The following is a 26,720-nucleotide window of genomic DNA, read 5'->3' as shown; positions in this document are numbered from 1 at the left end:
TTTGGTTAATCGTTCCACCATACCGTCAGACTGTGGGTGAAGAAGTGTTGTTCGAGTTTTGTTTATACCCAGCAGCTTGCACATTTCACCAAACAGTTGTGACTCAAAATTTCGACCTTGATCTGAGTGGAGTTCCAATGGGACACCATATCGACTAATCCAATTGAGTACAATTTCCTCAGCGACGGTACATGCTTCTTGGTTGGGTATTGGAAACACCTCAGGCCATTTGCTGAAATAGTCTGCTACTACCAGAATGTAACGGTTTCCATAATCTGATATCTATAGCAATCCGTTTAAAGGGGACACCAACATTGTAGATTTGCATTGCTCCTTTTAGCCTTCTTTTGGGTCCTTTGACTGAAGCGCATGTGTTACATTTTCGACACCAGCTCTCTACATCTTCTCTAACGTGAAGCCAGTAGAATCCTTCTCGTATTTTGTCAAGGGTCTTGTTCACTCCTAAATGTCCCCCAGAAGGGCCGCCATGCATTTCATCAAGGATTTCGGTCGTTCTACTTCTTGGTATTACAACTTGCAACTTGTTTTGATCCATCAGCTGATTCCCATTTTCGTTTCAGCAAATCTCCTTCCAAATACATAGAGTCCCACTGAGCCCAATAACCCTTTAACACGGCACTATATTCTGAGATGCTTTGCCAGTCCGGTCGCTTGCCCTCCTTCTTCCATGTGATCAAATGTTGTAGGTCCTCATCCGCAAACTGTGCATCAGCAAGATCCGTTGGTGTCCAACCTTCATCCGCTGATATTGCTGTTGCTCTTATGTCTTCCGATTGTATCTTCTCATGGTGACGACAGCAATATTTGCATCCTGGTAAACATGGTCGACGTGAGAGAGCATCAGCATTACTATGAGTCGTTCCTTTGCGGTGCACGATCTCGAAGTCGTACATTTGTAAACGCTCCAACCATCGGGCCATCTGTCCTTCAAGATCCTTGAAGTTGAGGAGCCATCTTAACGCTGCATGATCAGTTCGGAGAATAAATTTCTGTCCATAAAGGTACTTGTGGAAGTGTTTTGTTGCACTGACTATTGCTAGTTACTCCTTCCTGGTCACACAATAGTTTCGTTTGTGAATCCTCTGCTATAATACGCTAGCACCTTTTCTTTTCCGTCTATATGCTGTGACAAAACGGCTCCGATTCCGTTGTTACTTGCATCAGTATCTAACACAAACGTCTTGCCACGAACTGGATATGCTAGCAAAGGAGCATCACATAGTTCAACTTTTAACTTTTCAAATGCTCAGTCGCATAGGGTATTCCAGTTGAAAACTCGGTCCTTCTCGGTAAGTTGGTGGAGAGGTCTGGCAACTTTTGCAAAATCCTTTACAAAACGTCGATAGTACGTTGCCAATCCCTGAAAACTGCGCAATTCATTTTTATCCTTTGGAGTTGGCCAGTCTTTCACAATTTTTATCTTGCTGAGATCGGTTCGAACTCCATCTGAAGATACCACATGTCCCAAATAGTTAACTTCTTTAGAAAATAACCTGCACTTTTTAACGTTCAGCTTTAAATTTGCCACCTGAAGTCTTGTGAAGATCTCCCGTAAGTTTTCGACGTGTTGATCAAATGTTCTTCCTAGAACAATTATGTCGTCTAAATTATGTCGTCGTTCCAGTTAAGACCTTGCAATACACATTCCATCAGTCGCTCGAATGTAGCTGGAGCATTGCACAATCCAAATGGCATGACGGTGAATTGCCACAACCCCGATCCGATAGAAAACGCTGTCTTTTCGCGATCGTTCTTGTCGATTTCTACTTGCCAGTATCCGCTTTTCAAATCAAGCGTAGAGAACCAACTTGAGCCAGATAGGGTGTCCATGATGTCATCAATCCTCGGTAACGGATAGCTGTCCTTTTTAGTCACATCATTTAACTTCCTATAATCAACGCAAAAACGAGTAGTGCCGTCCTTCTTCTTTACCAAAACAACTGGCGAAATCCAGGGACTTGATGACGGTTCGATGACGCCTTGATTCTGCATTGTCGTTATCATTTCGTTTACTTCTGTTTGTTTTGCTAGAGGAAGACGTCGTGGTACTTGTTGGATCGGTTTCGAATCCTGAGTATCAACTCGGTGAGTTACCAGAGCTGTTTTACCTTGGTCATTGTCACCGGTTGAAAACACGTCTGCAAAATCAGCAATCAACGCCTCGGCTTTTAGACGGTCTTCTTGATACAAATTTAGTTCATCCAGTAAATTTTTGGTAAGTTCTTTGAGTCTACTTTTGTCAGTTGGTAGAACCTTTTCCTGTTGCTCCATATTTAATGATTTCACCAAATTTATTGATTGGCAATTACCTATTTCCTCGCCTTTTTTAATTCTAATAGTGTGTTTAGCGGTATTCATTATTCTGACAGGAATAAGACCATTTTTGTTCGCTTCTACCAGGCATTTTCCAATGACCGCGTTCTGTACATTTGTCTTTGAGGTTGGCTCCATCAAATAGAACTGGTGGCCCCCAGGATCGCAATTCAACTTGCCCCATACGATGTTTTCAGATGATTGCGGTAGTTCTAAGTCACAATCGACTGTCACTCGAATACATTTTTCGTCGTTATCCCCCATTATCACTTCTGTATTTTTCCATCAAAGAATGTGTTTTTCTAAGTCAATTTTGAACCCATATTTTGTCAGAAAGTCGACACCTATTATGCATTCGTCGATGATATCCGCAACTAAGAATGAACCTTCGAATAACAAGTTGCCTAGCTGAACAGTACGGAGAATCTTTCCATAGACTTGTGCTGTTCATCCGGTAGCTGTTCGAAGGATGTATTTGTTAGAAGTCTCTTTCTTCAGATTGGGTACCAAATCAAAAATCGATTTTGTTGCTCCGGTGTCGACTGTAATTACACATTCTCGTTGATCAACTTTTCCGTTCAGCCATAGGTCGTTTCGATTTCGATGTAGTCTGGAAACGTTAATTACGGTACTGGGGGCGTCAATTCTACTAGCCAACCTCTGCCCCACAAAGTTAGCTCTTATTAGCTTTTCCGCCCCTTCGTTAGAAGGGGCCGATCGTGATACAGGATCATCTTCTCTTCTTTTGCGCCATCTTGTCGCGCAATTTCGGCAGTAGTTATCTTTTAGGCGGTGCTTACAATCACGACGTAGATGGCATTTTTCACCACAAATCCAGCATTGGAGTATACCATGCTGTTGAGGTTCGCGTTTCACAACCACCTTCTGGCAAGAGCATTCTTCATGTACTTGGCGTAGACGTACGTCACTTTTTGATGCTTGCTTTGCCGATTCAAAAGTGAGACTGTGCGCAACGGCATCCTTGAGTTTTCGTTTATCTGACAAGAGAAGGGATTGCTTGAGTTCCGAATCACGAAGGGCTTTGATAAACGTATCCAGGGCAGTTTCGTCTCTATGCTCGGGGTCTGATGTTGGATACGACAGCAATGTCAACCGTTCGATATCTTGTGCCAGCTGCTGAATGGATTCACCAGATCGTTGCGTTCTGTTTCTAAGCTGAGATCGATAAATCTGTTTCATGTGTTCTTCACCATAACGTAAATCCAACGCGCTAACCAGAGCTTCATAGTTGAAGTGGTTCTCCGCCGGAATCGTCTGAAGAACCTCTGCTGCTGAACCTCGCAGGGCCAGTATCAGTGCTGTTGATCGTTCTTTTCCGTTCCAACAGTTACTAGTTGCAGCTGCTTCGAACTGGTTTTTATAAACGTTCCAAGACATCTCTCCGTCAAATGCTGGTACCTTCAAAGTTCTTCCGGATGCGTGATCTAACGGCATGGCCATTTTTTTGGATTGCTCCAATTCTCGCTTTAATTTGTCTATCTTGTGATCTACCTCAACGGTCTGACGATCAAGTTTCTGCTCGATCATTTCTATTCTTATTGACTGTTCTTCAATCTGTTCTGCCACTTCCAATTTTACGTGTTTTAGCTGGTCCTTGATCTGTTTTAACTCCTCTGTCTGTCGTTCGGACTGTTCCTTGATCTGTTGTTTTAACTCTTCTGTCTGTCGTTCGGACTGTCGTTCGGACTGTTCTTTGATCTGTTTCAACTCCTCTGTCTGTCGTTCGGACTGTCGTTCGGACTGTTCTTTGATCTGTTTTAACTTCTCTGTCTGTTGTTTTAATTCTTCTGTCTGTCGTTCGAGCTGTCGTTCGGACTGTTCTTTGATCTGTTTCATTTCAGTTGACATACTAAGTAGAAGTTCCATCATTTTAGCGGTTGTAAACGTGCCTGTGCTAATTTCATTGTCTTCGTCAGCACCATCAAACTTGAATTCGTCTGGGTTCTTACCTTCGTCAATGAGAGCTTCTCTCAGACGTGCTACTAGTACTTTGTTATTTTTCTACGAGTAGTAATTCGCTGGTCGAAGATCCCGTGTTCTGACACCAATGTTATAATTCTCGCTGTCGTAACCGATTTACGATGCGACGGGTTCAAATTCTTGATTGAATAAAATATTCCAAACAGTTATTAAACTTTATTTACAGAAGAAATCAACTATTATTAGTTATTAAACTTTATTTACAAAAGAAATCAACTAATCGTTTATTTCTAGTAAATTCAAACTAACGCAACAATTAACTTTTAAATCGTTCAAAATCTATCGCTATGACAACGTCAACAAACAAATCAAATATCGCTTTAAATAATTCACCGAATCGCTATTCACAAAATCACGAATTTCAGTAATCACGAATATCACTAATCACGAATATCACTAATCACGAATATCACTAATCACGAATATCACTAATCACGAATATCACTAATCACGAATATCACTAATCACGAATATCACTAATCACAGATTTCTTGCGACGTGCGCTTATATACTCTTCGCAAGCGTCGTTTCTAGATCCTTCTAGATGGTCCGATTCTAGCATACTCTAGAATGCTCCAGTCACTAGAACATTCCAGAATACGCTAGAATCTAGTGCGTTCGGTAGCACGGTTATAACAATATTTTCTGCTTTCAAAAACGTTTTTTTGACACCGTTTCTTTCCGCTACTATATTTCTGCTTATTTCTTGTTAAAATTTTGCAGGTTTCTGCATGTAAAAACCGTTAAACGTTATTTTATTATTTTCAACTTTGTTTCCTTAGACACATAAGCATTTGATGAAAATATCAACATTGCAAACCTTCCTAGCAATATTTCATACATAATTTTTGAAAACACGTCAGTCAGGTCGAAACATTTAAATTTTATAAAATTTTTAAAACTCACTCTTTCATTAAAGTTTTGTCAGATTATATCCTGGTGAGCGCTGAATCTGACGACCATGCTACTCAAGGGATCTCGAAACGTGGTTGTCCACCTCCATATAGTGACATTGGGTTGGGTGTGTGTGTTTATGGTAAAAAGTGACAGTGACAGATGATCATTGTTCTGTTCATGTCAAGTGTTATCCGTCAATTAATTGAAAGAATGACGAATGCAACGGAGAAAGTTTTTTGATTTGAAAACATTTGAAATTTTAATTTCATTTTTAACTTAATATTTGATGTTTGAATAAAACTCCGAAAAAAAATGTTTTTATTGAGTAGATCTTAAAAAATACAATAGAAATAAAAAAAATTCTTAAAAATTCAAATATACATCACACATCAAATTAAAAAATATTTTCTTTTTATTAGTTTAACATTTACAATAAATTGCAATTGGCTTAAGATCAAAAAAGAAACAAAATGTTTTTGAAATGCATAATAAATTTTCTCAGTCTTCATCTTTAACAAACTCTAAAAATATTTCTTTGGTTTACTGCGCAACATATAAAATTTTGAAACCTTATGAACAAGATAATGACGAGAAAGATAATTAAAATGAAGTTACCGACGAAAAAAATGGAGCGAATATTATGCCGAAATGATGAATAATTTTCACGTTCAAATTTCACGTGCATACACACACACACACACACCCACACACACACACCCACACACACACACACACACATACACACACATATATATATATCGTATATATACATATATTATATATATGAGTGTATAAAGATGCTTAGATTCTAATAAATACACATAATAGAAAACATATAATTAAAAAATCCAATAATTTTTATTCAATGAAAGTTTTGTAATTTGAATTTTTAATAGTGAATTAATGCGAATGTTAAATGAAATGTGATGTTGCCAATCAATAAATAAATTTTACCGTGAAAAACATTTTTTACATCGGCACACTAATGGCTCCACTTTCTTCATCGGAGTCTCCATCTTAATTATTTTCATGTTTTTTTTTTTGTTTTTTTTTCAAAGCTACCTTCAAGTATGGCTACCTCGTCTATGGCATTTTACAAAATTATCAGGTAAGGATTTTAATGGAGTTGAAAAATAAATACTATCTTTCATATGTTATTAAATTTAAATGAATGCGAATAACCTTTTTCATGTTACTCGGAAACGTAATTTACCTCACGAAGCGGAGCACATACAAGTTGAACGTTCGTGTGGAGGAAGTGCCAGATTTTTTATTGGGGAATGAACGCTCAGAGATTTGTTACCTCCTGCTCGACCAGCTAGTGGTGGCATGGGTTGGCTGATGACAGGAGGAGGCAAGGTCCTGGATCTCTCATTTTCCAAAGCTTCTACACCGCCACAATCTTTCAAGAACTTGTAGATGTACTGTGCTGTTTCCTTGTCTCTGCTGTTTTTATCCAGTACTACCTCGTCAAAAAATGACTTCATGGCTGGGTCTAGGTTGTTCATCGGTCAGTCTGTTTTTTGTAGATGAATCTAAAATTTTTTTACTGGCACATTGAGTAAAACGTGATGTGCCAGTAAAAATCCCAGCTAACGTAATTCACACGCCTGCAGAAAATAATGTTGTAAATGATGTGACTACTGGATCAAGGTGAAAAGGTAACCAGCAAAAGACCGCACGACTAAAGACTTCCGGATGTCAGGTCGCCAAGCAATAAGATCATCTGACATAAGGATTGCTTGACATATTATTGCCAGTTCTATATGTATACTGCATTGAATTTGATAGCACGGTCAACAAAACGACGTTCTTGGGAATAATGATTTAATTCTCAAGATGATCAAGTCTGTCAAGAAGCATCTGACGAATAATGGTTTCAAAAGCTGCAGAAATGTCCAGGCTGACCATGACAGCACAATTTTGGCTTCTACATATGTTAGCAAGTTGGTCGTGAACATGAAGGAGGGCTGTTTCTGTAGAAAAAAAATCCTGTTCAAGACATTGCGTTCAAGTTCGTCTATGTTGTCCTATTTATGCAAATGTTAGTGGCACAATTATTTAGTGAAATATTCGATCATGATTTTAATTTAAATTTAAAAAAAATAAAATAAACAATAAAAAAAATTAAAAAAAAATTAAAATCTTGAAACATCATTTAAACATGAATAAATCATAAAAATTATGAAATGATTATGTACATTATAAATTAATGAATTTGATATTGTGATGCAGTTATTGAAATTTCATTTAAAAAATTAAACTCTAAAAAGCTGCTTTAAAATTCAGTTTCATATGCTAACACAAGCAATTTCACTATGAGCATTAAAGAGTTCAATTCAAATAGACATAACAGAATTTGCTCAATAATTAGTTATGACTTCAATTCTAATGATTTATAACCCAAAACTCCACATTCATATTTATTTTAATAAAAATAGATTACACTCACACAAAAGAAAAATATGAATGAGAAACAGAAAAATTAAAAATAAACGTAAACAGACCAGATCTTCTCCGCTCTTTCTTGCTTAAGTTATTAAGGAAAACAGTACTGAAGAGTTGGGCTTCCTCATCGTTGCAGAAATTCAAACCAGCTGGGCGGTCCCGTCAAAAAATTAGCCAGCAGGTTACGATGGAAGATGTAACGCTGTATAATCATTATTTTCAAAGAAATAAATCTCTCCTACTCATATAATCATCACTATCAGCCATCGACCTCATATTATCAGTGCATAAAAGTTGCTGTTTGAAATCAAATATACATTTCCCGTTCAGTGACTCAGTATAAAATCCTTATAGGAAAAAGAAAAATAAATATATCATGAAACCATTGAAACTGACGTCAGTATCAAATGAATGGAAGAAAGATCTGAGGACTGTATTCAACTCATTGTACAACTCTTGCTCAAACATCATCTACCTTGACTGTTTTTTTTTTGAAACAAATGGTTTAAATTAATAGTTCAACCGGTTTTTAATAGTTTAACTCCTTTTTTCATAGTTCAACTGGTTTTAGTAGTTTAACTGGTTTGAAGTTACTTGAATTTAATCAAATAAATAAAATGTGAAAGATAATTTTCAGAGTTCAATGTTATAAAACGGTGAAAAACTGTCACAAAAATTAAAAATTAATTAACTGCTTATAAATGTTCGAATACAAACGATGCTGACAGAATTTAATTAGTTAAGCTAAATCTGAAATAAAAATAATGAAAATAACTGCAAGAGTAAATAAGCAAGAAAGAAAATGTGACCAACATAAAAATCGTAGACTAATGTGGTAGGACCGCATGCCATAATCCTTGATGAATGTTGCCACTCCAACGTACCTCTTGCTCCATTTTGGAATGGTGGATTGGCCAAATAGACTTGCACCACTGCCGACGTCAAAACCCTTCAATCAGAGTGATATGCGGAAATGATATTAAACATAAATGCTGTGAAAGACACATTTTGTCTTTCAATTCTGTTGACAAAATAAAATAATTTCTTCTATCACATTCATGATCTCCGTATTTATAGTGGTTAGTAGATTGGATATGCATAACATAACATAGCATAACAGGGTTTAAAGTGGTTCAGTGGAATAGAGTCTTTGTAAGAACTACTGCAAGATTAGTGTCCTAATATCGTAAAATACCGGGCTTAATCTTGGAACTGTTGATTGATTTTGAGGAGACCATCTCATCCATTACTCTATTGCTGATGAGCCTTTGCTTGGTGTCACTTTTTATTTTTTGGAAAGCGTATATCTGTAGCCTCGTAATCTTATTCTATTTTCCAGTTTAAAAAAAATCTGATAAACAGTGTTTTTTTTCTTGTTAACCAATTTGTATGCCTGTATCACATCTTCTCTACAACTTCTTGTTTCTAGTTTTGTCCATCCACATTCTTTCAATCTATCATTGTAGTCACGATATTTACGTCCTCTGATCATCTTTGTTGCTCTTCGCTGCACACTTTCTCCACAATGTCCTTGTCCTTCTTGACTCCAAACTTGAGCACAGAAGTTAATGGGGTCAAATTAAATTTTTGTACAGATTTAGAATGATCAACTTCTCCCTGCTGACCACTGCTCTTTTAATAAATCCAAGTATTTGATTTCCTTTGGTCGCAATCACAGTACATTGTTTCAAGGTTTTATGTGCTTTCATGGATGATGACTCTAAGTTCATTTTCTTCTTCATTTTTTAAAAATTGAATTATAAAATACAAAAAAAGTCAAACATACCAGCAAGAGCAAATACAGCGAGGACAACGAAATGAAGGAGAGATCGGAATACCGTGAAAAATATTACAATTTTTACCTGAAACATTAGGAAATTTATTACTCTTTTCAAAAACATGTGGCATTTTTGATCTTCAGTTAATTATGATATATTGCTGTTGTCAAATAAGCCGTGGTAGAGAACGAACATTGAAAATTTATTTAGACATTATTTGAAAATAAAATATAAAAAACTTAAAAAATTAAAATTATTATTTTTACTATAATTTGACTATATTAACAAACGTGCGCGCAAAGACACACACATACACACATACACACACACACACACGCATAGTAGTTTCATTTGATAAAAATATATCCATTGCAAATGTGCTATTTTTTATCATTCAATTACAAACTATTGTCTTCTTACCGTATATCCGTATATCTTACATATACCGTATATATATATATATATATATATATATATATATATATATATATATATATATATATATATATATATAAACTCAACTTATAGTTGAGTTTCACAATTTTTCTAACGAGACTTTTATCATCTTTTATCATATATATAGATTTATTCAGTATCAGAGATTCAATATAGGGGTCAACTACGATCATCAAGCCGCGGTGACCTACACATTCCTAAGTTCATAACTTCTCATTTTGGAAAAAGAAGATTTTCAGTAGCATCTGCCCAGATTTGGAATGCGTTGCCTGCTGATCTAAAGAATTTCAACATCAAGAATCGAAATGAATTCAAAAAACGGCTAAGGACTCATTGCTGTATATATAGGGAAATATTGTAAATAGTGACAAAGAAGAATATGATGCCATCGATAAAGAAAAGGAGACCAAAGAAGATGACCAGCCAATAAAGAAACCTGACAACTAATTCGCATCAAAGTTCAATTTTACAACACCAAAGTTAATTTTTACAACGTCAAAGTTCATTTTGACAAAGTCAATATTTCCCTATATATACATATGCACATAAATATATATTTGTGTGCATATGTATATATATATATTTGCATTTGTGTGCATATGTTTGCCTGTATGAAAATTTTAAATGATCATTCACGGTCACGCTTAATTTAACACCCCCAATATATCACAATTAACTGAACATCAAATGCGCAACGTGTTTTTGAAATGAGTAAAAAATTTTATTAATTTTTTATGTAGAACATGTGACATTTTTGGTATAAATAAAGCTATGTGGCCGATATATTTCAACGTTGAAAGAGAAATTTCACGATGTTCCGATCTCTCCTTCTCATCGCTGTCCTCGCCGTGTTTGCTTTTGCGGGTGTGTTTGACTTTTTATATATTTTATAATGTAACTTAGAATAATTTAATTTTTTATACTTACTCAGAAATATATGATCAATGAATGAATAATGTTTATTTAACAAATCTAGCCATGAAACTGTGATCCTATATTTTGACTACATACAAAAAATACTCCAACTACCACAGTCTTATGTATATTTTCTGCTTTCAAAAACGTTTTTGACCCCGTTTCTTTCCGCTACCATATTTCTGCTTATATCTTGTTAAAATTTTGCAGGTTTCTGCATGTAAAAACTGTTAAACGTTATTTTATTATTTTCAACTTTGTTTCCTTAGACACATAAGCATTTGATGAAAATATCAACATTGCAAACCTTCCTAACAATATTTCATACATAATTTTTGAAAACACGTCAGTCAGGTCGAAACATTTTAATTTTATGAAAATTTTTAAAACTCACTCTATCTTTTAAAGTTTTGTCAGATTATATCCTAGTGAGCGCTGAATCTGACGACCATGCTACTCAAGGGATCTCCAAACGTGCTTGTCCACCTTTCTTTGTTGACATTGGAAAGGATGTGTGTGTTCCTTTGCTACCAGGTAAAAAGTGACAGTGACAGATGATCATTGTTCATGTCAGGTGTTATCGGTCAACTAATTGAAAGAATGACGAATGCAACGAAGAAAATTCTTTATTTTAAAATTTTGAAATTTTAATTAAATTTTTCAACTTAATATTTGATGTTTGAAAAAAAACTCAGAAAAAAAAGTTTTCATAGATTTGATCTAAAAAAAAGACTATAGAAATAGAAATAAATTTAGATTTAAAATAAAATTGAACTCTGATCTAGTTTATAACAAGAGCTAGATTAAAAGATGCCTCAAGGTCTACAAAAAATGGGTTGGCCACAAAAAAATAAGGTAACTATGCAAAATTCATGGTTATGCTGGCGACTGTGTGTCCTTGCGGTTTTTGCACTATCAACATCAGAAACTTATTAAATAAACTTGAAATTTTGTATGAGCATTTTAGTGCACCAATCTATGTGCGGTAACAAACCAACTTCTTACTAAATTACCTGGTTTATTGTGAAATCATCACCCATGACCAAAGTTACGAGATGTCTTTTTTTTCTAGCATCTTTTCAAATAAAGGCAATTTGAATTTTACATCTACTTCATTATCGCTTCATTAACTTCATTCCAACATAACTTCGACTCATAAAAAGCGAAGGCTATCTTGATCAACAAAGCGACAAGATCGAAGAACAGCTTGCCAAATTAAAAAAATTGGCAGCCGCGATGAAATTACAGGTAATTGAAATGTCAGAGACACTAAAAGGTTGAAGTGACTAGATAGAACAACAGTCAATAAACGTCAAGGTGGAAGTGAAAGAAAGAATTGATAAAATACACCAGAAATTTAGCAAGAAAATGGACAAGAAAACGGATGAATTAAATTAATGAACTGACGAAATAGATGGGAAACACCGGCAAGAAATAGAACCCATTATTCGGGAAATAGAAACAAACGATGGAAACACCATACACGAGTGCCCGTCCGCCAAGTGAATAAAATTATCGATAACGAAAACACGTAAAAGTGCTATATTTTACGACGTGAAGATTGTAAATTTAAATATTCACTTTGACCAAACATAGAACCAATAAACACAGTGTAAAAATATTTGAGCACCTAGGCAGAACGACAACATATCAACCTGACAACTAATTCGCATCAAAGTTCAATTTTACAACACCAAAGTTAATTTTTACAACGTCAAAGTTCATTTTGACAAAGTCAATATTTCCCTATATATACAGCAAGGAGCACTGATGATGATTCATTCGGAATCGAAATATGGCCTTATTTGCAGCATGAATTCGAAAAATAAGTTTATTTTGAACTTTAATAAACTAAACGTTCACCAAAAAACTTTAGTGAGAAAAATCGAAAAAACAAACTACAAACATATTAACGCCAAACATTCGGTAGAATTTATAGAATATTGTAAAAATATAAATATATATAAATATATATATATATTTATTTATATATTTATATTTATAAATAATTATATAAATATATATATTTGTGTGCATATGTATATATATATATTTGCATTTGTGTGCATATGTTTGCCTGTATGAAAATTTTAAATGATCATTCACGGTCACGCTTAATTTAACATCCCCAATATATCACAATTAACTGAACATCAAATGCGCAACGTGTTTTTGAAATGAGTAAAAAATTTTATTAATTTTTATGTAGAACGTGTGACATTTTTGGTATAAATAAAGCTATGTGGCCGATATATTTCAACGTTGAAAGAGAAATTTCACAATGTTCCGATCTCTCCTTCTCATCGCTGTCCTCGCCGTGTTTGCTCTTGCGGGTATGTTTGACTTTTTATATATTTTATAATGTAACTTAGAATAATTTAATTTTTTATACTTAGAAATATATGATCAATGAATGAATAATGTTTATTTAACAAATCTAGCCATGAAACTATGATCCTATATTTTGACTACATACAAAAAAAATACTCCAACTACCACAGTCTTATGTATATTTTCTGCTTTCATAAACGTTTTTTGACCCCGTTTCTTTCCGCTACCATATTTCTGCTTATATCTTGTTAAAATTTTGCAGGTTTCTGCATGTAAAAACTGTTAAACGTTATTTTATTATTATCAACTTTGTTTTCTTAGACACATAAGCATTTGATGAAAATATCAACATTGCAAACCTTCCTAGCAATATTTCTTACATAATTTTTGAAAACACGTCAGTCAGGTCGAAACATTTTAATTTTATGAAAATTTTTAAAACTCACTCTATCTTTTAAAGTTTTGTCAGATTATATCCTAGTGAGCGCTGAATCTGACGACCATGCTACTCAAGGGATCTCCAAACGTGCTTGTCCACCTTTCTTTGTTGACTTTGGGAAGGGTTTGTGTCTTCCTTTGGTACCAGGTAAAAAGTGACAGTGACAGATGATCATTGTTTATGTCAGGTGTTATCCGTCAACTAATTGAAAGATTGACGAATGCAACGAAGAAAATTCTTTATTTTAAAATTTTGAAATTTTAATTAAATTTTTCAAATTAATATTTGATGTTTGAAAGAAAACTCAGAAAAAAAAAGTTTTCATAGATTTGATCTAAAATAAAGACTATAGAAATAGAAATAAATTTAGATTTAAAATAAAATTGAACTCTGATCTAGTTTATAACAAGAGCTAGATTAAAAGGTGCCTCAAGGTCTACAAAAAATGGGTTGGCCACAAAAAAGTAAGGTAACTATACAAAATTCATGGTTATGCTGGCGACCGTGTTATCCATCAGAAACTTGTTTGGAAGACTTGAAACAACAGTCAATAAACGTCAAGGTGGAAGTGAAAGAAAGAATTGATAAAATACACCAGAAATTTAGCAAGAAAATGGACAAGAAAACGGATGAATTAAATTAATGAACTGACGAAATAGATGGGAAACACCGGCAAGAAATAGAACCCATTATTCGGGAAATAGAAACAAACGATGGAAACACCATACACGAGTGCCCGTCCGCCAAGTGAATAAAATTATCGATAACGAAAACACGTAAAAGTGCTATATTTTACGACGTGAAGATTGTAAATTTAAATATTCACTTTGACCAAACATAGAACCAATAAACACAGTGTAAAAATATTTGAGCACCTAGGCAGAACGACAACATATCAATTTGAACACCGAAGATGGTATATGAATACCGAAAAAAATTTTTCTGTTCTATCATGCATAAAATAACCAAAAATTTTGGTTTTGAACTAAAGGAACTTGAAAATGATTTACGATCAACCTTTAAAAAAATTTAAAAATTAAATTGGAAGTTAACCAACCCTGAACATTGTGATTTTAATCAATAATATACGATTATATATAACAATTATTTATAAAGATCACCGTGAAAACAAACGGAATACTTTTGAAGGAAAATTGTTGGCATATATAGAAAATATAAACAGAGAAATTGCAATTTGCAAATTGCAACTGATAAATACATATTCAAATTAACTTTTGTTTTTTAATGATTTGAAGTCAAACATTGGTTGAAATTTTTTTTTGGTAAATGTTTATTTATTTATTTACATTACACGCAGATTGCAAACCAGTGAGCCCTGTACCTTCGTCATCTAAAAAAAGCGAACCTTAGCAAATAAATATCGATAATTTGTATGATTACCTGGAAAATAATCAAAATTCTTCAGATCGTGTGTTGACTGAATTCAACAGTTACTTGGCTAACCCATCTAAGAATATTGAAAGTTTATTTTCCTATCTATCAGTATGTGCAAGTTTCATTAAACTAAATTCAACATTACCTAATTCTGCCGTGGTTGAGCGTCTTTCCAGTGTTGCTGGACAAATTCTAGCTGATAAACGCTGTAGATTGTCTGATGATCATACCAATAAAATGATTTTTTTGAGAAATCATCTTAAACACACATTAAAAAAAAATTTATTAAAAAAGAAAATATGTGATGGTTATATACAAATATACAACATACATAAATTTTTCAGAAGGGTTTTTTAATAATAAAAATTAAAAATAGTTAAAAAGTAGTTAATTAATAAGAAGTAGTTAATAACTACTTTTCTTGAAAGTAGTTAAAAACTAGTTACTAACTATGTTTTTAGTCAAGTAGTTAACTACGGTAGTTCACTCCTTTTTTGTGGTAGTTAACCCATCACTGGTGTCAAGGAAGTGTAGCATTGGGATTGTGCACGGATCCTCCCATCACGGTTTGCGGCTTTGATGTAAACCGCTATTTATATTTGGGCTCATTTATTGTTAACAATTGCTCAGCGAATGTGCGCACTTTGAAATATTAAATCCGTACGAATCTTGTGTACATTCCTGACAAATCATAATATAAATTTAGATTCTTGCACCGCTCTTGTGAGCGGCAAAATGAAATTGGGCAATTATGAAACGTTTTAAAAATGGAATTTTTTTTAACGGCACAAGCACCAACATCTTGTTTCGAAGTCCCTGAAGCGATTGTTTGCTCCAAATGCCAAAGAGGAGGGCCAGCAGCATCGTGATCATGAATATGCAGGAAACGCAATGATGGAGAGCATGTGATCCACCTGAACGTACATTCTCCAATGAAAAATCTTCTGGCACTTCCTCCACACGATCTTTCAACCTGTATGTGCTCCCATCTGTGCTGGTTTATTACATTTCCGAGGAACATTCAAATTTTAATTTTCTCTTATTAATGAAACTATTTTGTGAGGGTTGAGAGTGAGTGAAAGTTAAAATTCAAAAAAAAATTAACTATTACCTGATCAATGGTTTATAAAGGAAAATTTTAAATTCAAGCGATTTAAATTTGAAAGTTGGATAAAAAGTTGTTTTAAATGGGAAAATTCAAATTTTAATTAAACAACATCAAAATCCTTCTTGACACTTTTTGTAAAATACCATAGACAAGGTAGACATACTTGAAGGCAGCTTTGAAAAAGAACAAAATGAACATGAAAATGACGAGAAAGAATTAAGATGGAGACTTTGATGAATAAAGTGGAGCAGATATTGCGCCGATGTAATGAATAATTTTCACGGTCAATTTATTTATTGATTGGCAACATCACATTTCATTTAACATTCGCAATAAATTAATCTTGAAATTCAAATTCCCAACAAACATCAAATGAAAAATTATTATTTTTTATTAATTTGTTTTCTATTATATGTTATTCTAAAAGTATATACTAATTAAATATATATAATAGATATATATATATATATATATAATATGTAATATATATATGTGTGTGTGTGTGTGTGTGTGTGTGTGCGTGTGCATATGTGTATGTGTGTGCGTGAGCGTGTGCTTGTATGAAATTTTTTTCACATTTTTGAATTGCAAATATGGCTCATTAAATTTTCAATGGCCATTCAACGTCACGCCTAATTTAACATTCCAAATGTATCGCAATAAACTGGGCATTAAAAGTGCAACGTACTTTTGAAATGAATAACAGATTTTAATAATGTTTCATGTAAAAATTGTAAAATTTTTAGTATAAATATAGGTATTTGGACAATACATTTTAATGCTGAAAGAAAAATTTCATGATGTTCCTATCTCTCCTTCTCATCGCTGTCCTCGTTGTATTTGCTCTTGCGGGTATGTTTGTCTTCCTTCGTAATTTATAATGTAACTTCAAATAAATTAGTTTTTAAAATAGTTTATAAATATATGATCAATAAACCAATTGGTTATTTATTTAACAAATCTAGCAATGAAACAGTGATCTTCCAATACATCGACTACATCCAAAAATGACTCAAACTACTACACTCTTATATATATTTTCTGCTTCCATAAAATGCTTTTTGTCTTGGTCTCCTTCCTCTACCATATTTCTGTTTGTTTTTGTTGAAATTTTGCAGGTCATTATTTTCAACAATGTTTTGTTAGATACATAACCACCTAAAAAATGACAACATTGCAAACCTTCCAGCGATTTTACATACATAATTTTTAAAAACACGTCTGGTTGAAACGTTTTAATTTTATACAACGTTTTAAATTTATTTTATCATAAAAAGTTTTATCAGATTATATCCTGGTTAGCGCTGAATCTGACGATCATGTTACTCAAGAGATCTCCAAACGTACTTGCCCGGGACTACCATTATTTTTTGAAATTGGTGGTGTTTGTCTTCCTGTACCTGGTAAAAAGTAGCAATGACAGATAATCATTGTTCATGCCGAGTGGGATCAGTCAATTATTTGGAAGAATGGCGAATGCATTGGAGAGAATTTTTTGAATGAAAAAATTTGAAATTTTAATTCCATTTTTTAAATTAATGTTTGATGTTTGAAAAAAAATTTCAGCATGAAAAATGTTGTTATTGAATTGATCTTAAAAATTTTATAAAAACAAATATAAATTTAGTTTTTTTCTGAAAAAATTAAACTTTGATCTAGTTTATAACTAAAGTTAGATAATAATATGCTTCAAGGTTTTCACTAAATGGGGCCATACTAAAAAGATAATTTAACTATACACTATTCATGGTATAGATGGCGACCTGTCATCTCTGCGGTTTTCGCATTATTACCAGCAAAAACTTATTTGCTTAAAGCTCCATTTGGCTTCAGCTTTGATTATGATTGACTTTGCACGTCTATCAGAAAAATCTCCAGTTGAAACAGGGCTAGTCAAAAATTATTTTGAGGACACATGGATTGTCCAGTCTAACGTGTCGTCAAAAAAGGCCTCCCCGTTTTCGATACGAACTGTGGAATTGCTAGAATGCTGAATTAATGGGCGTCCTAAAAAGTAATAATTCTTGCGAAAGATGGCATAGAGCCTTTGGCAAATTAGTTGGAGCAAGTCACCCGACTGTTTTGAAATTTATTTGAATGAAATTTTGCACTAAACGAAGGAAAAATTGAACAATATCTCGCCGGTGAAGACGATACAGCAACGAAAAAGAGCTATTTTGATACTGCCACACGCATTTAAAGAATTGTGGAAAATTATGCCAATCCTGACATAATGAATTATTCACGTTGATTGGCTGATAATTTTAATTTCTGAACTTTTTTAATATTTTTGTTTCAATTAATTAAAAATTGTATATTGAATACTGTTTTTTTCTCTAAAGCAATTAACTTAAATGAAATAGTTCGTTTATTTAATGTTTTATTTTCTGAAGCAATAAACTTAAAAGAACTTGTAAATTTAATTAAAACAAGGGAGGTCAACAAAACTCTAGATCGAATTCTAAAAAAATTTCTTTGAAACGCAACTATTTGGAGAAATGTGCCGGGTCCTAGAAATCAACAAAACCTGAAAAACGCCACTCCATCTACAGTCCGACAGAATAGTGGCGCGCTTCAATCAAACCATCATCAAGAACTTGCCAGTCAAAGAAAACCATCAAGACTGGGACCGGCAGATAACCCTGTTCTTAATGGCATATCATAGTGCCACTCACGCCTCCACGAGTAGTAGTTCAGGGTTTTACAAAAACGAACTGGCAAAAACTCCAAAAAAATTGGGAAGGCCCGTAAAAAGTTATTAACAGAATAATCGACGTGGTTTACAGAATCCAAAAACATGAGAAACAGCGGGTAAAGAAGAAGATTGTTCATTTGGACAGGTTAGCCAAATTAGAAAATTCATCGGAATAAAGAAATAACGCCTACGTTAGGGACTAACAGGCTAAAGTGGGGGTAATATTATAACCGCTGGCATAGTCAAATTACTCTTTATTATTTGTTATCGTAATTATTGTAGCAATGCAATATTTGTAATCTTTGTATGGAGGATCGTAAAAAAAAGTATAAAACTACCCTCTAATAATGGGTATAAAAATTCAATAATCCAAAAAATAATAAAACGCAAAAAACAAAAATCAGCAATTACAGTAATGAAACCAATAATAATAACAAAAATAACAAAGTAATATATTATTAAAATCACATGTCAACCGCTTTCAAACAGGATAAAAAAATCATGAAAAAAATCATAAAAAATAACGTTCAAGCAACAACCGAAAACGATAGTATTAGACTACGAATATACTAAGCCAGAATTGATAATGGATTATAGCCACCTAATATATTTGTTCAAATGAAATATTGGTGAGTGTTGGTACCATAAATCCGAATATATTAATATCGAGAAAACTCACGATGCACCTACAAATTTTTGCTATGAAAAATGACTGTTTTTTTCGAAACAAAGGATTTAAATTAATAGTTCAACCGGCTTTTAATAGTTTAACTTGTTTTTCATAGTTCAACTGATTTTTAATAGTTTAACTGGTTTTAAGTTACTTGAAATTAATCAAATAAATAAAATGTAAAAAATAATTTTTAGAGTTCAATATTATAAAACAGTTACCAACTGTCACAAAAATTAAAAATTACAATTTAATTAGCTGCTTATAAATGTTCGAATACAAATGATGCTGAAAAAATTCAATTAGTTAAGCAAAATCTGAAATAAAAATAATGAAAATAACTGCAAGAGTAAATAAGCAAGAAGGAAAATGTGACCAACATAAAAATCGTAGACCCTGATGTAGTAGGACCGCTTGGCGAAATTGACTTGCACAACTACCGACGCCAAAGCCTTTTAATCAGAGTGATATGTAAAATTGATATTAAACATAAATGCTGTGAAAAACGCATTTTGTCTTTCAATTCAAGTAGTTTAATTCTGTTGACAAAATAAAATAATTTCTTCTATCACATTCATGATCTCCGTATTTTTAAACATAAAACAGAAATTAGCCAATTAGCAAGTGTTGTTTTGAGTAAATAATAAATTAAATTAATTAATTAACTAAATGAACACTTACTACAAATTTTGGACCAATCAGTTGAAACAAGACAACATTCTCCGAGGCCTTAAAAACCAGTGAAGTTTGGCTGGGTTGTTATTTTCTTTGTACTTGTGTCATTTGATTAATAAATATGATTTAACCCAAATGCGAAATGTTGAATCTATTGGTAAAAAACTAATCAACGCAAAATGGGCAAAAATATTTAATGAAGTTTGTATCGCTGAGAACCTCGTACCTGGTTTTAAAGATGTTGCGGAATATTTTATACTAAAAAATATTGCTTGGAGTTCAATGGCCACGGTGGACAATTATATATATATATATATTATTATTATCATCAATAATAATAATATATATATATATAATTGTATATAATATTATATATATATATATATATATATATATATATATATATATATATATATTACATATAATATATATATTATTATTGAAACATTTATGAAGCGCTAATTATAGGAATCTCAAAAGCGCTATCTAACAAAAACTGAACTTAACAACATAATTGAAATAACAAACGAGAAATCATAGTACATCGTACAGAATTAAGATTAAAATTTGGTCATAAACAGAAAAGTAATCGATTCAATATAACGAAAATACGAAATAATATTTAGAACATGTCGACTAAACAGAAAGAATCGATCAGTAATGCATCACAATGAAAATAAGTGAGTTTTCAGTTTCTTCTTGAAATCGCGCAGGTTTAGGTCCGGATTTTTAAAAGCAGCAGGCAGGTTGTTCCAAACAGTTGGTCCAGAAACAGCAATGTTACGAGAGGCTATACGGAGACTCGTTATTGGGATCAACAGTAGGTTTGAAACATCGGATCTCAAGTGTGTTCCAGATGCTTTTGAAGATCTCTTTTTGAACCTGTCAGACAAATAAGATGGAGCTAGACCGTTGATAGACTTGTAGACAAGTGTTGAAATTTTGAACAACACTCTTTTGTCGACGGTTAGTTCCTTCAATATTGGAGACACATGATCGTATTTTAGAGCTCCAACAACAACTTTTGCGGCTCGATTTTGTATTGATTAAAGTACAGCCATGGATCGATCAGGTAAGTCATAAAACAAACTGTTGCAATAGTCGACGCGTGAGTGCACAAATGCATGAACCAACGTCTGCAACGTGGATGTATCTAGGGATCGTCAAATTTGATTGATTTTCCTGATTTGGAACATGCATTCGGCTGAGAGCTTCTTAATGTGTTGTTTCATTGACAAACCTGAATCAATCGTGAAGCCCAGATTAGTTGCTGTCTGACAAAATGCGATGACCTCATCATTAACAGTTATTGAATTTATATCTATTCTTGAAAGTTGTTGCCATGTTCCAATTGGTAAAAAAACAGTCTTGTTTTGGTTTAGTTTTAAACCATTGTTTTGCATCCACTTATTGACCCCAGACAAACATTTAACCAGTTTGTCCAATTCTGATTTAAAAGAATCTGGCCTGCTCGTAACAATAATTTGCAAGTCGTCCGCAAAAGCATGACCTGAAAAACCAAATGATTCTATTATCTTTAGTACTTCAGATGTATAGATCAAGAACAGAATAGGACCTAGAACCGAACCTTGTGGCACACCAGACAGCATAACATTAACCTCAGATAATTTCCCACCGAATGATACCTGTTGTGATCTACCTACCAGATACGACTCAAACCACCTCAGAACAGCACCAGAGATTCCAAAACTGCAACGTAGTCTTGTTAAAAGTACTTTGAGATCTACGCAATCAAATGCGGATGACATATCAAGAAAGACTAGCATTGCCACATTTTGTTCATCAATTGTCCCGTACACTTCTGAGAAAACTTGCAAAAGAGCAGTTTCTGTCAAATGGTACTGACGGAATCCAGATTGATATTTCGGCAATAAATTGTTATTGTTCAAGTAACTGAGTGTTTGCCTGGCAACCACACGTTCGATAATTTTGGATAGGAAAGACAGATTAGAAATTGGTCTGTAGTTTCCAACATCATTTTCGTCTAGATTATGTTTCTTCAGCAGCGGAGTTATGATAGCATGCTTGCAGCCAGAAGGAAACTGTCCCACATTTAAACTGCTGTTTATCAGGCCTGCCAAAAATGGTGCGAATAGTTTTATAAACTTCTTTAATACGTGGGTAGGTATTACATCTTGTTGACACGACTTTGTAGGTGAATTTTGAACTAACTGTATTACCTCCTCTTCAGAAACCATAGAAAACGTTGAGAACAAACTATTACTGACACCTGATTGGAATTCCGCCAGGCTCAGTTGAGCATCGTTGTTGACACTATCTCTCAGCTTGCTTAACTTTTCATTAAAATAGCACATAAATCGATCAGGTGTTAGTTCATCCATATCCGAGCAGGATTTATCGTTACGACCCCTACAGAGAATGCTGTTCACAACCCGCCAAATATTTTTTGGTTTCATCTTATTTTCATCAACAATTTTTGTCCAATACTGACGACGTTTTTTAGAGAAAAGTTCCGATTTATTCTTCAACGCAGTCTTCCATTCATCTTGATGAATCAACTGTGAACTTTTTCTGTATCTTCTTTCCATTTTTCTGCACAAACGCTTGGCCAACCTGCAATCATTATCAAACCACGGAGCCATACGAACGTTATTGGCGGTCACTGCACGAATAGGGACAACTTTATCAGCAATAGATTTTAACTCGTTGTTAAATAAATGCAATTCCTTGTCTACCTCATTGCCTTGACATGATTTGGAGAGGGGAGATTCAAGCACGAGTTTGATGAAGTCATCAACATTCATCTGATTCCACATTTTAGAAACTTTTTTAATTCCAACCAAATATCCTTGAGTCATCGACAGTTCAACCCAAATAAAACTATGATCAGAATAAATTCCACTTGGATGGACTAAACAATCATGAACTGGAAAATCCTCGGAGGTTACTATAAAGTCTAGTGTACCACCACGTAAATGTGTTGGTGCTTTTACACGATTGATGAGTTGAAAATTATCGAAGATTTCATTTAAATTAGCAGCATGAGGATCATTCGTCTTTTCAACGTGCACATTGAAGTCCCCGGTTAAAATAATTCAAGAACTGAGTACTGTAATGTTTTCCAGAATAGAAATCAGTTCTTTAAAAAATAATCCGGACAGCTGTGCAGAACCCGGTCTGTAAATAGCGAGCAAAATAAACTCCTGACTATTAACTGTGAACCTGACCGCCAAAACTTCAAATGTGGTAACTGTAGGTAATGCTATTTTTTTACATTTTAAACATAGACGAAAAAATATTATCAATCCGCCATGGAGAGGGTCGTGATCTCTTACACAATCTACAAAGCGGTAACCGGGAGGAGTAGATAACGCAATGGAGGGATTTTCTGATGAACCATGCCATGATTCAGTAACAACAAAAATATCCAAACCATCACTGATCAAATCATAAATGATGTTGTACTTTGAGCCAATCGATCTTATATTTAGTAAACCCAATTTTATTTTAACCACACAAAAGTTATTATTAGTACGATCATTTTTGATTCCACCAATATTTCTACCAACAGCACCACCTTTCATTACATTGTTATTACCTACTTTTTTAAAATCATTAAAACCACCACTTTCATTACAATCATTACCGGCACCATTTGTTATTACGCAATCACTACCATCATCTTTACCACAACCATTTTTACCAATAACGTTCAGATCGCTTCCAGTACCACAGACCATCGAATAACCACCACCATCAAGACCATGACCATCATTACAACAACCAAAATTAACATTACCATTTAAGTCATTGCCAGTGCCTTTCATGTATATATATATATATGTATATGTATGTATATATATATATATATATATATATGTGTGTGTGTGTGTGTGTGTGTGTGTGTGTATAAAGGTTAAAAGGTTAAAGGTTTCTCTCTCTCTTTTGCGTTTGCAAACCACGCATCATACACATTGCATATGATAGGCGGAAATCTCTTTGTATTCGAACCCAGTCATAGCAATAGCAAGATCAGGCGCCTTTAACCATTGAGCTATATAAAAATATGTATGTATGTGTGTGTTTGTGTGTGTGGTGTGCGTGTTTTATTTGTGCGGTTGCCTGTGTGTTTTGAAAAAGTAATAAAATAATAATAAAAAAATCAAAACAAATAATAGCCAGTAATAGTCAAAACTTTTAAATGTGTGCATTTCGAAAATTACCCAGTTAATTTTGTTTATTGCCGTTCACTATCACGTTAAATTCAACATTTTCAATATCTCAAAATTGTTATCAGAACATTAAGAGTGCAACATGTTTAACAAATTTTTTTTATGTTTCATTTTGAGCAATTATGATCCCATTATTTGTGAACAATGCGTCAAATAACAAAATCTAAAAATCACCCCAAGTTTGTCGGAAAAATGATTCTGAATGACATTGTTGAAATGCATTTTTATTAAAATTGACAATATCTTTTTAACAAAATTGAAACTAGCAAAATATTGTTCGTTAACTCAAAAAAAAAATTGAATATATCCCAGTCTCACAAATAGCCAATTTCACATCAAGTATCATTTGCCCTCCAATCATACATAAATCTGGCATTCATAAGATAAGTATCCAACTTTTTTTAAAAATCATTCACATTATCAGCATTCACAACATCGACACCCAGATTGTTCCAGATACAAATTGATCTATTGATAAAATATTGTTTCCTCAAGTTCTTATGGAATGGAAGAGCAGTCAATTTCATTTCGTGTCCCTTTGTTCGTCTCCCAGCTTTCATCATTACTGGGAGGTCACGTTGATCTTTAGCTCTAAACAAGTTATACATCATGATGAGATCCCCTCTAATGCGTCTATATTTTAGTGTTGGCAAGCTCAAAAATTTTAGACGATCTTCATATTTCATATGTTTGCAGGCCTTGATCGACTTCGTTGTTCTTTTCTGGACCCTTTCTATCACCTCTGTTTCCCGTACTGTCCACGGAGACCAAACACAAGCTGCATACTTTAGTTGAGATCTGACTAATGATTTATAAAGCATTATAAAAATATGATCACTAACACCTTTAAAGTTTCTAATTATTAAACCTAACAAAGAATAAGGTTTTTTAACATTGTTATGAATATTATCAAATATTACACCTAAGTCCTTAATACTATCGACATTATCCAATGTATGGTGACCAATTTTATATTGAAAATTATTTTCAGGTATGTTATACTCATATTTCATTACCACACATTTTTTTTCTTTTTGAGAAGGCTTTTGATTTCTTTGCACACCAACCAACTAGTCAAGTCATTTAACCCATTTTTTAATACCATTCTATCAGTATCATCATCTGAGCTAACAATTCTGTACAATTTTGCATCATCTGCATACATATACATTGCCGGACCTTTTGCATATTTATACAAATTAAACACATCATTAACATATAAAAGAAATAATATAGGACCCAGCACACTCCCTTGAGGAACCCCACTTAACACTATACAATATCTAGACATTTTATCATTCAATCTCACTCTGAATGTTCTTCCACTTAAATAACTGTTTACCCAAGTAATCAATCTATCATTCAATCTGTACTCTTTCATTTTTTCAACTAAAATACCATGTGACACTCTATCAAAAGCCTTTTCAAAATCCGTGTACACAACATCAATCCTGTAGCCATCATCTAATGTAGGGGTGGGCAAACTACGGCCCGCGGGCCGCAGTCCTTGTATGCACTTCAGATTTACATATAAAAAATGAATTTTTATGTTTTAGAATTGAATTTTAAACATTTAATTTGAAGCCATTGTATTCTAGAATTAAATTGTTAAAAATTTGCTTAATATTGTTCATTCTAATGGGTGCTAACGCTACATCTATCAATCAATCAATCAATCAATCAATTAGCTTATAAAGCGCTATTTCCGCGATGTTCAACAGCGCTCCTCAATGAATTTTGAAAACAGATGGGTCTTGAGATCCGCTCTGAACTTCGCAAGTGATGGAGAAGTAGTTAGAGAAGTAGGTAGAGAGTTCCAGAGAAAAGGACCAGAAAAAGCAAAAGCAGATTTGGCAAAAGAGTGTTTAACACGAGTTAAGAAAAAGCGAGAAGAAGAAGACGATCGTAAACCGGGGCGTTTAGGTTCAATTAATATATCTGATAAATACTTAGGAAATAATTTAGATTGAGACTTATACATGAACGTGCAAATTTTAAAAATTATTCTATGTTTTATAGGTAGCCAGTGCAAGAGAACAAGATATGGAGATATATGAGAAAAGAAAGGGGTACGAGCAACTAGACGAGCAGCAGAGTTAAAAGCTTTACTTAAAGGATAGAGTATAGAGTCAGGAAGACCATAGTAGAGCGAGTTACAATAATCAATCCTAGATAAGACTAACGAAGTAACAAGAAGGAGAAGAGTTAGATCATCAAGAAAAGGCAAAAGTTTTTTTATTCTACGTAGATGAAAGTAAGAGCTTCTAGCAACACTATTAATCTGAGAAGAGAGAGACATAGTAGAATCAAAGATAAAACCTAGACTACGAAACTTATGAGAGACATCAAGAGTTTAGAATCAGT

At 33.6% G+C, this 26,720-nt stretch overlaps 6 protein-coding genes across 6 annotated transcripts in view; 4 read left to right on the top strand and 2 right to left on the bottom strand.

Annotated features, from left to right (window-relative positions):
* Nucleotides 1-2,912: 2,912 nt before the first annotated feature.
* HELRODRAFT_180063 (hypothetical protein) lies at nt 2,913-6,719 on the bottom strand (the record flags this gene model as incomplete). Its single annotated transcript, XM_009028854.1, has 3 exons — nt 2,913-2,944; nt 3,135-4,337; nt 6,536-6,719. 3 exons carry the CDS (start codon nt 6,717-6,719, stop codon nt 2,913-2,915), a joined length of 1,419 nt encoding a protein of 472 aa, XP_009027102.1.
* A 4,007-nt stretch (nt 6,720-10,726) lies between these two features.
* On the top strand, nt 10,727-12,600 carry HELRODRAFT_180062 (hypothetical protein; the record flags this gene model as incomplete). The annotated part of the gene is made up of 4 exons (XM_009028853.1): nt 10,727-10,778; nt 11,238-11,363; nt 11,998-12,077; nt 12,529-12,600. The coding sequence occupies 4 exons, from the start codon at nt 10,727-10,729 to the stop codon at nt 12,598-12,600; spliced, it is 330 nt and encodes a 109-aa protein (XP_009027101.1).
* A 510-nt stretch (nt 12,601-13,110) lies between these two features.
* On the top strand, nt 13,111-14,242 carry HELRODRAFT_180061 (hypothetical protein; the record flags this gene model as incomplete). The annotated part of the gene is made up of 3 exons (XM_009028852.1): nt 13,111-13,162; nt 13,621-13,746; nt 14,118-14,242. The coding sequence occupies 3 exons, from the start codon at nt 13,111-13,113 to the stop codon at nt 14,240-14,242; spliced, it is 303 nt and encodes a 100-aa protein (XP_009027100.1).
* Nucleotides 14,243-15,039: 797 nt separating this feature from the next.
* HELRODRAFT_147126 (hypothetical protein) lies at nt 15,040-15,258 on the top strand (the record flags this gene model as incomplete). Its single annotated transcript, XM_009028851.1, has 1 exon — nt 15,040-15,258. A coding segment is annotated over one exon (219 nt), but the record flags the coding sequence as incomplete, so codon positions are not given.
* Nucleotides 15,259-23,219: 7,961 nt separating this feature from the next.
* HELRODRAFT_180060 (hypothetical protein) lies at nt 23,220-23,951 on the bottom strand (the record flags this gene model as incomplete). Its single annotated transcript, XM_009028850.1, has 1 exon — nt 23,220-23,951. The coding sequence occupies one exon, from the start codon at nt 23,949-23,951 to the stop codon at nt 23,220-23,222; it is 732 nt and encodes a 243-aa protein (XP_009027098.1).
* Nucleotides 23,952-26,086: 2,135 nt separating this feature from the next.
* Nucleotides 26,087-26,720, top strand: part of HELRODRAFT_180059 (hypothetical protein) — a gene marked incomplete at both ends in the record, with an annotated part of 3,902 nt that continues 3,268 nt past the window's right edge. The window contains one exon of the mRNA XM_009028849.1: nt 26,087-26,279. Within this exon, the coding sequence (XP_009027097.1) occupies nt 26,087-26,279 (193 nt within the window). The remainder of the gene's footprint in view (nt 26,280-26,720) is intronic.

Source organism: Helobdella robusta (assembly GCF_000326865.2).
Source record: "Helobdella robusta unplaced genomic scaffold HELROscaffold_59, whole genome shotgun sequence".
NCBI classification, from domain to species: Eukaryota; Metazoa; Annelida; class Clitellata; order Rhynchobdellida; family Glossiphoniidae; genus Helobdella; species Helobdella robusta.
Note: the sequence above shows the minus strand (reverse complement) of the source record. Positions and strands in the feature narration are given on the sequence as shown.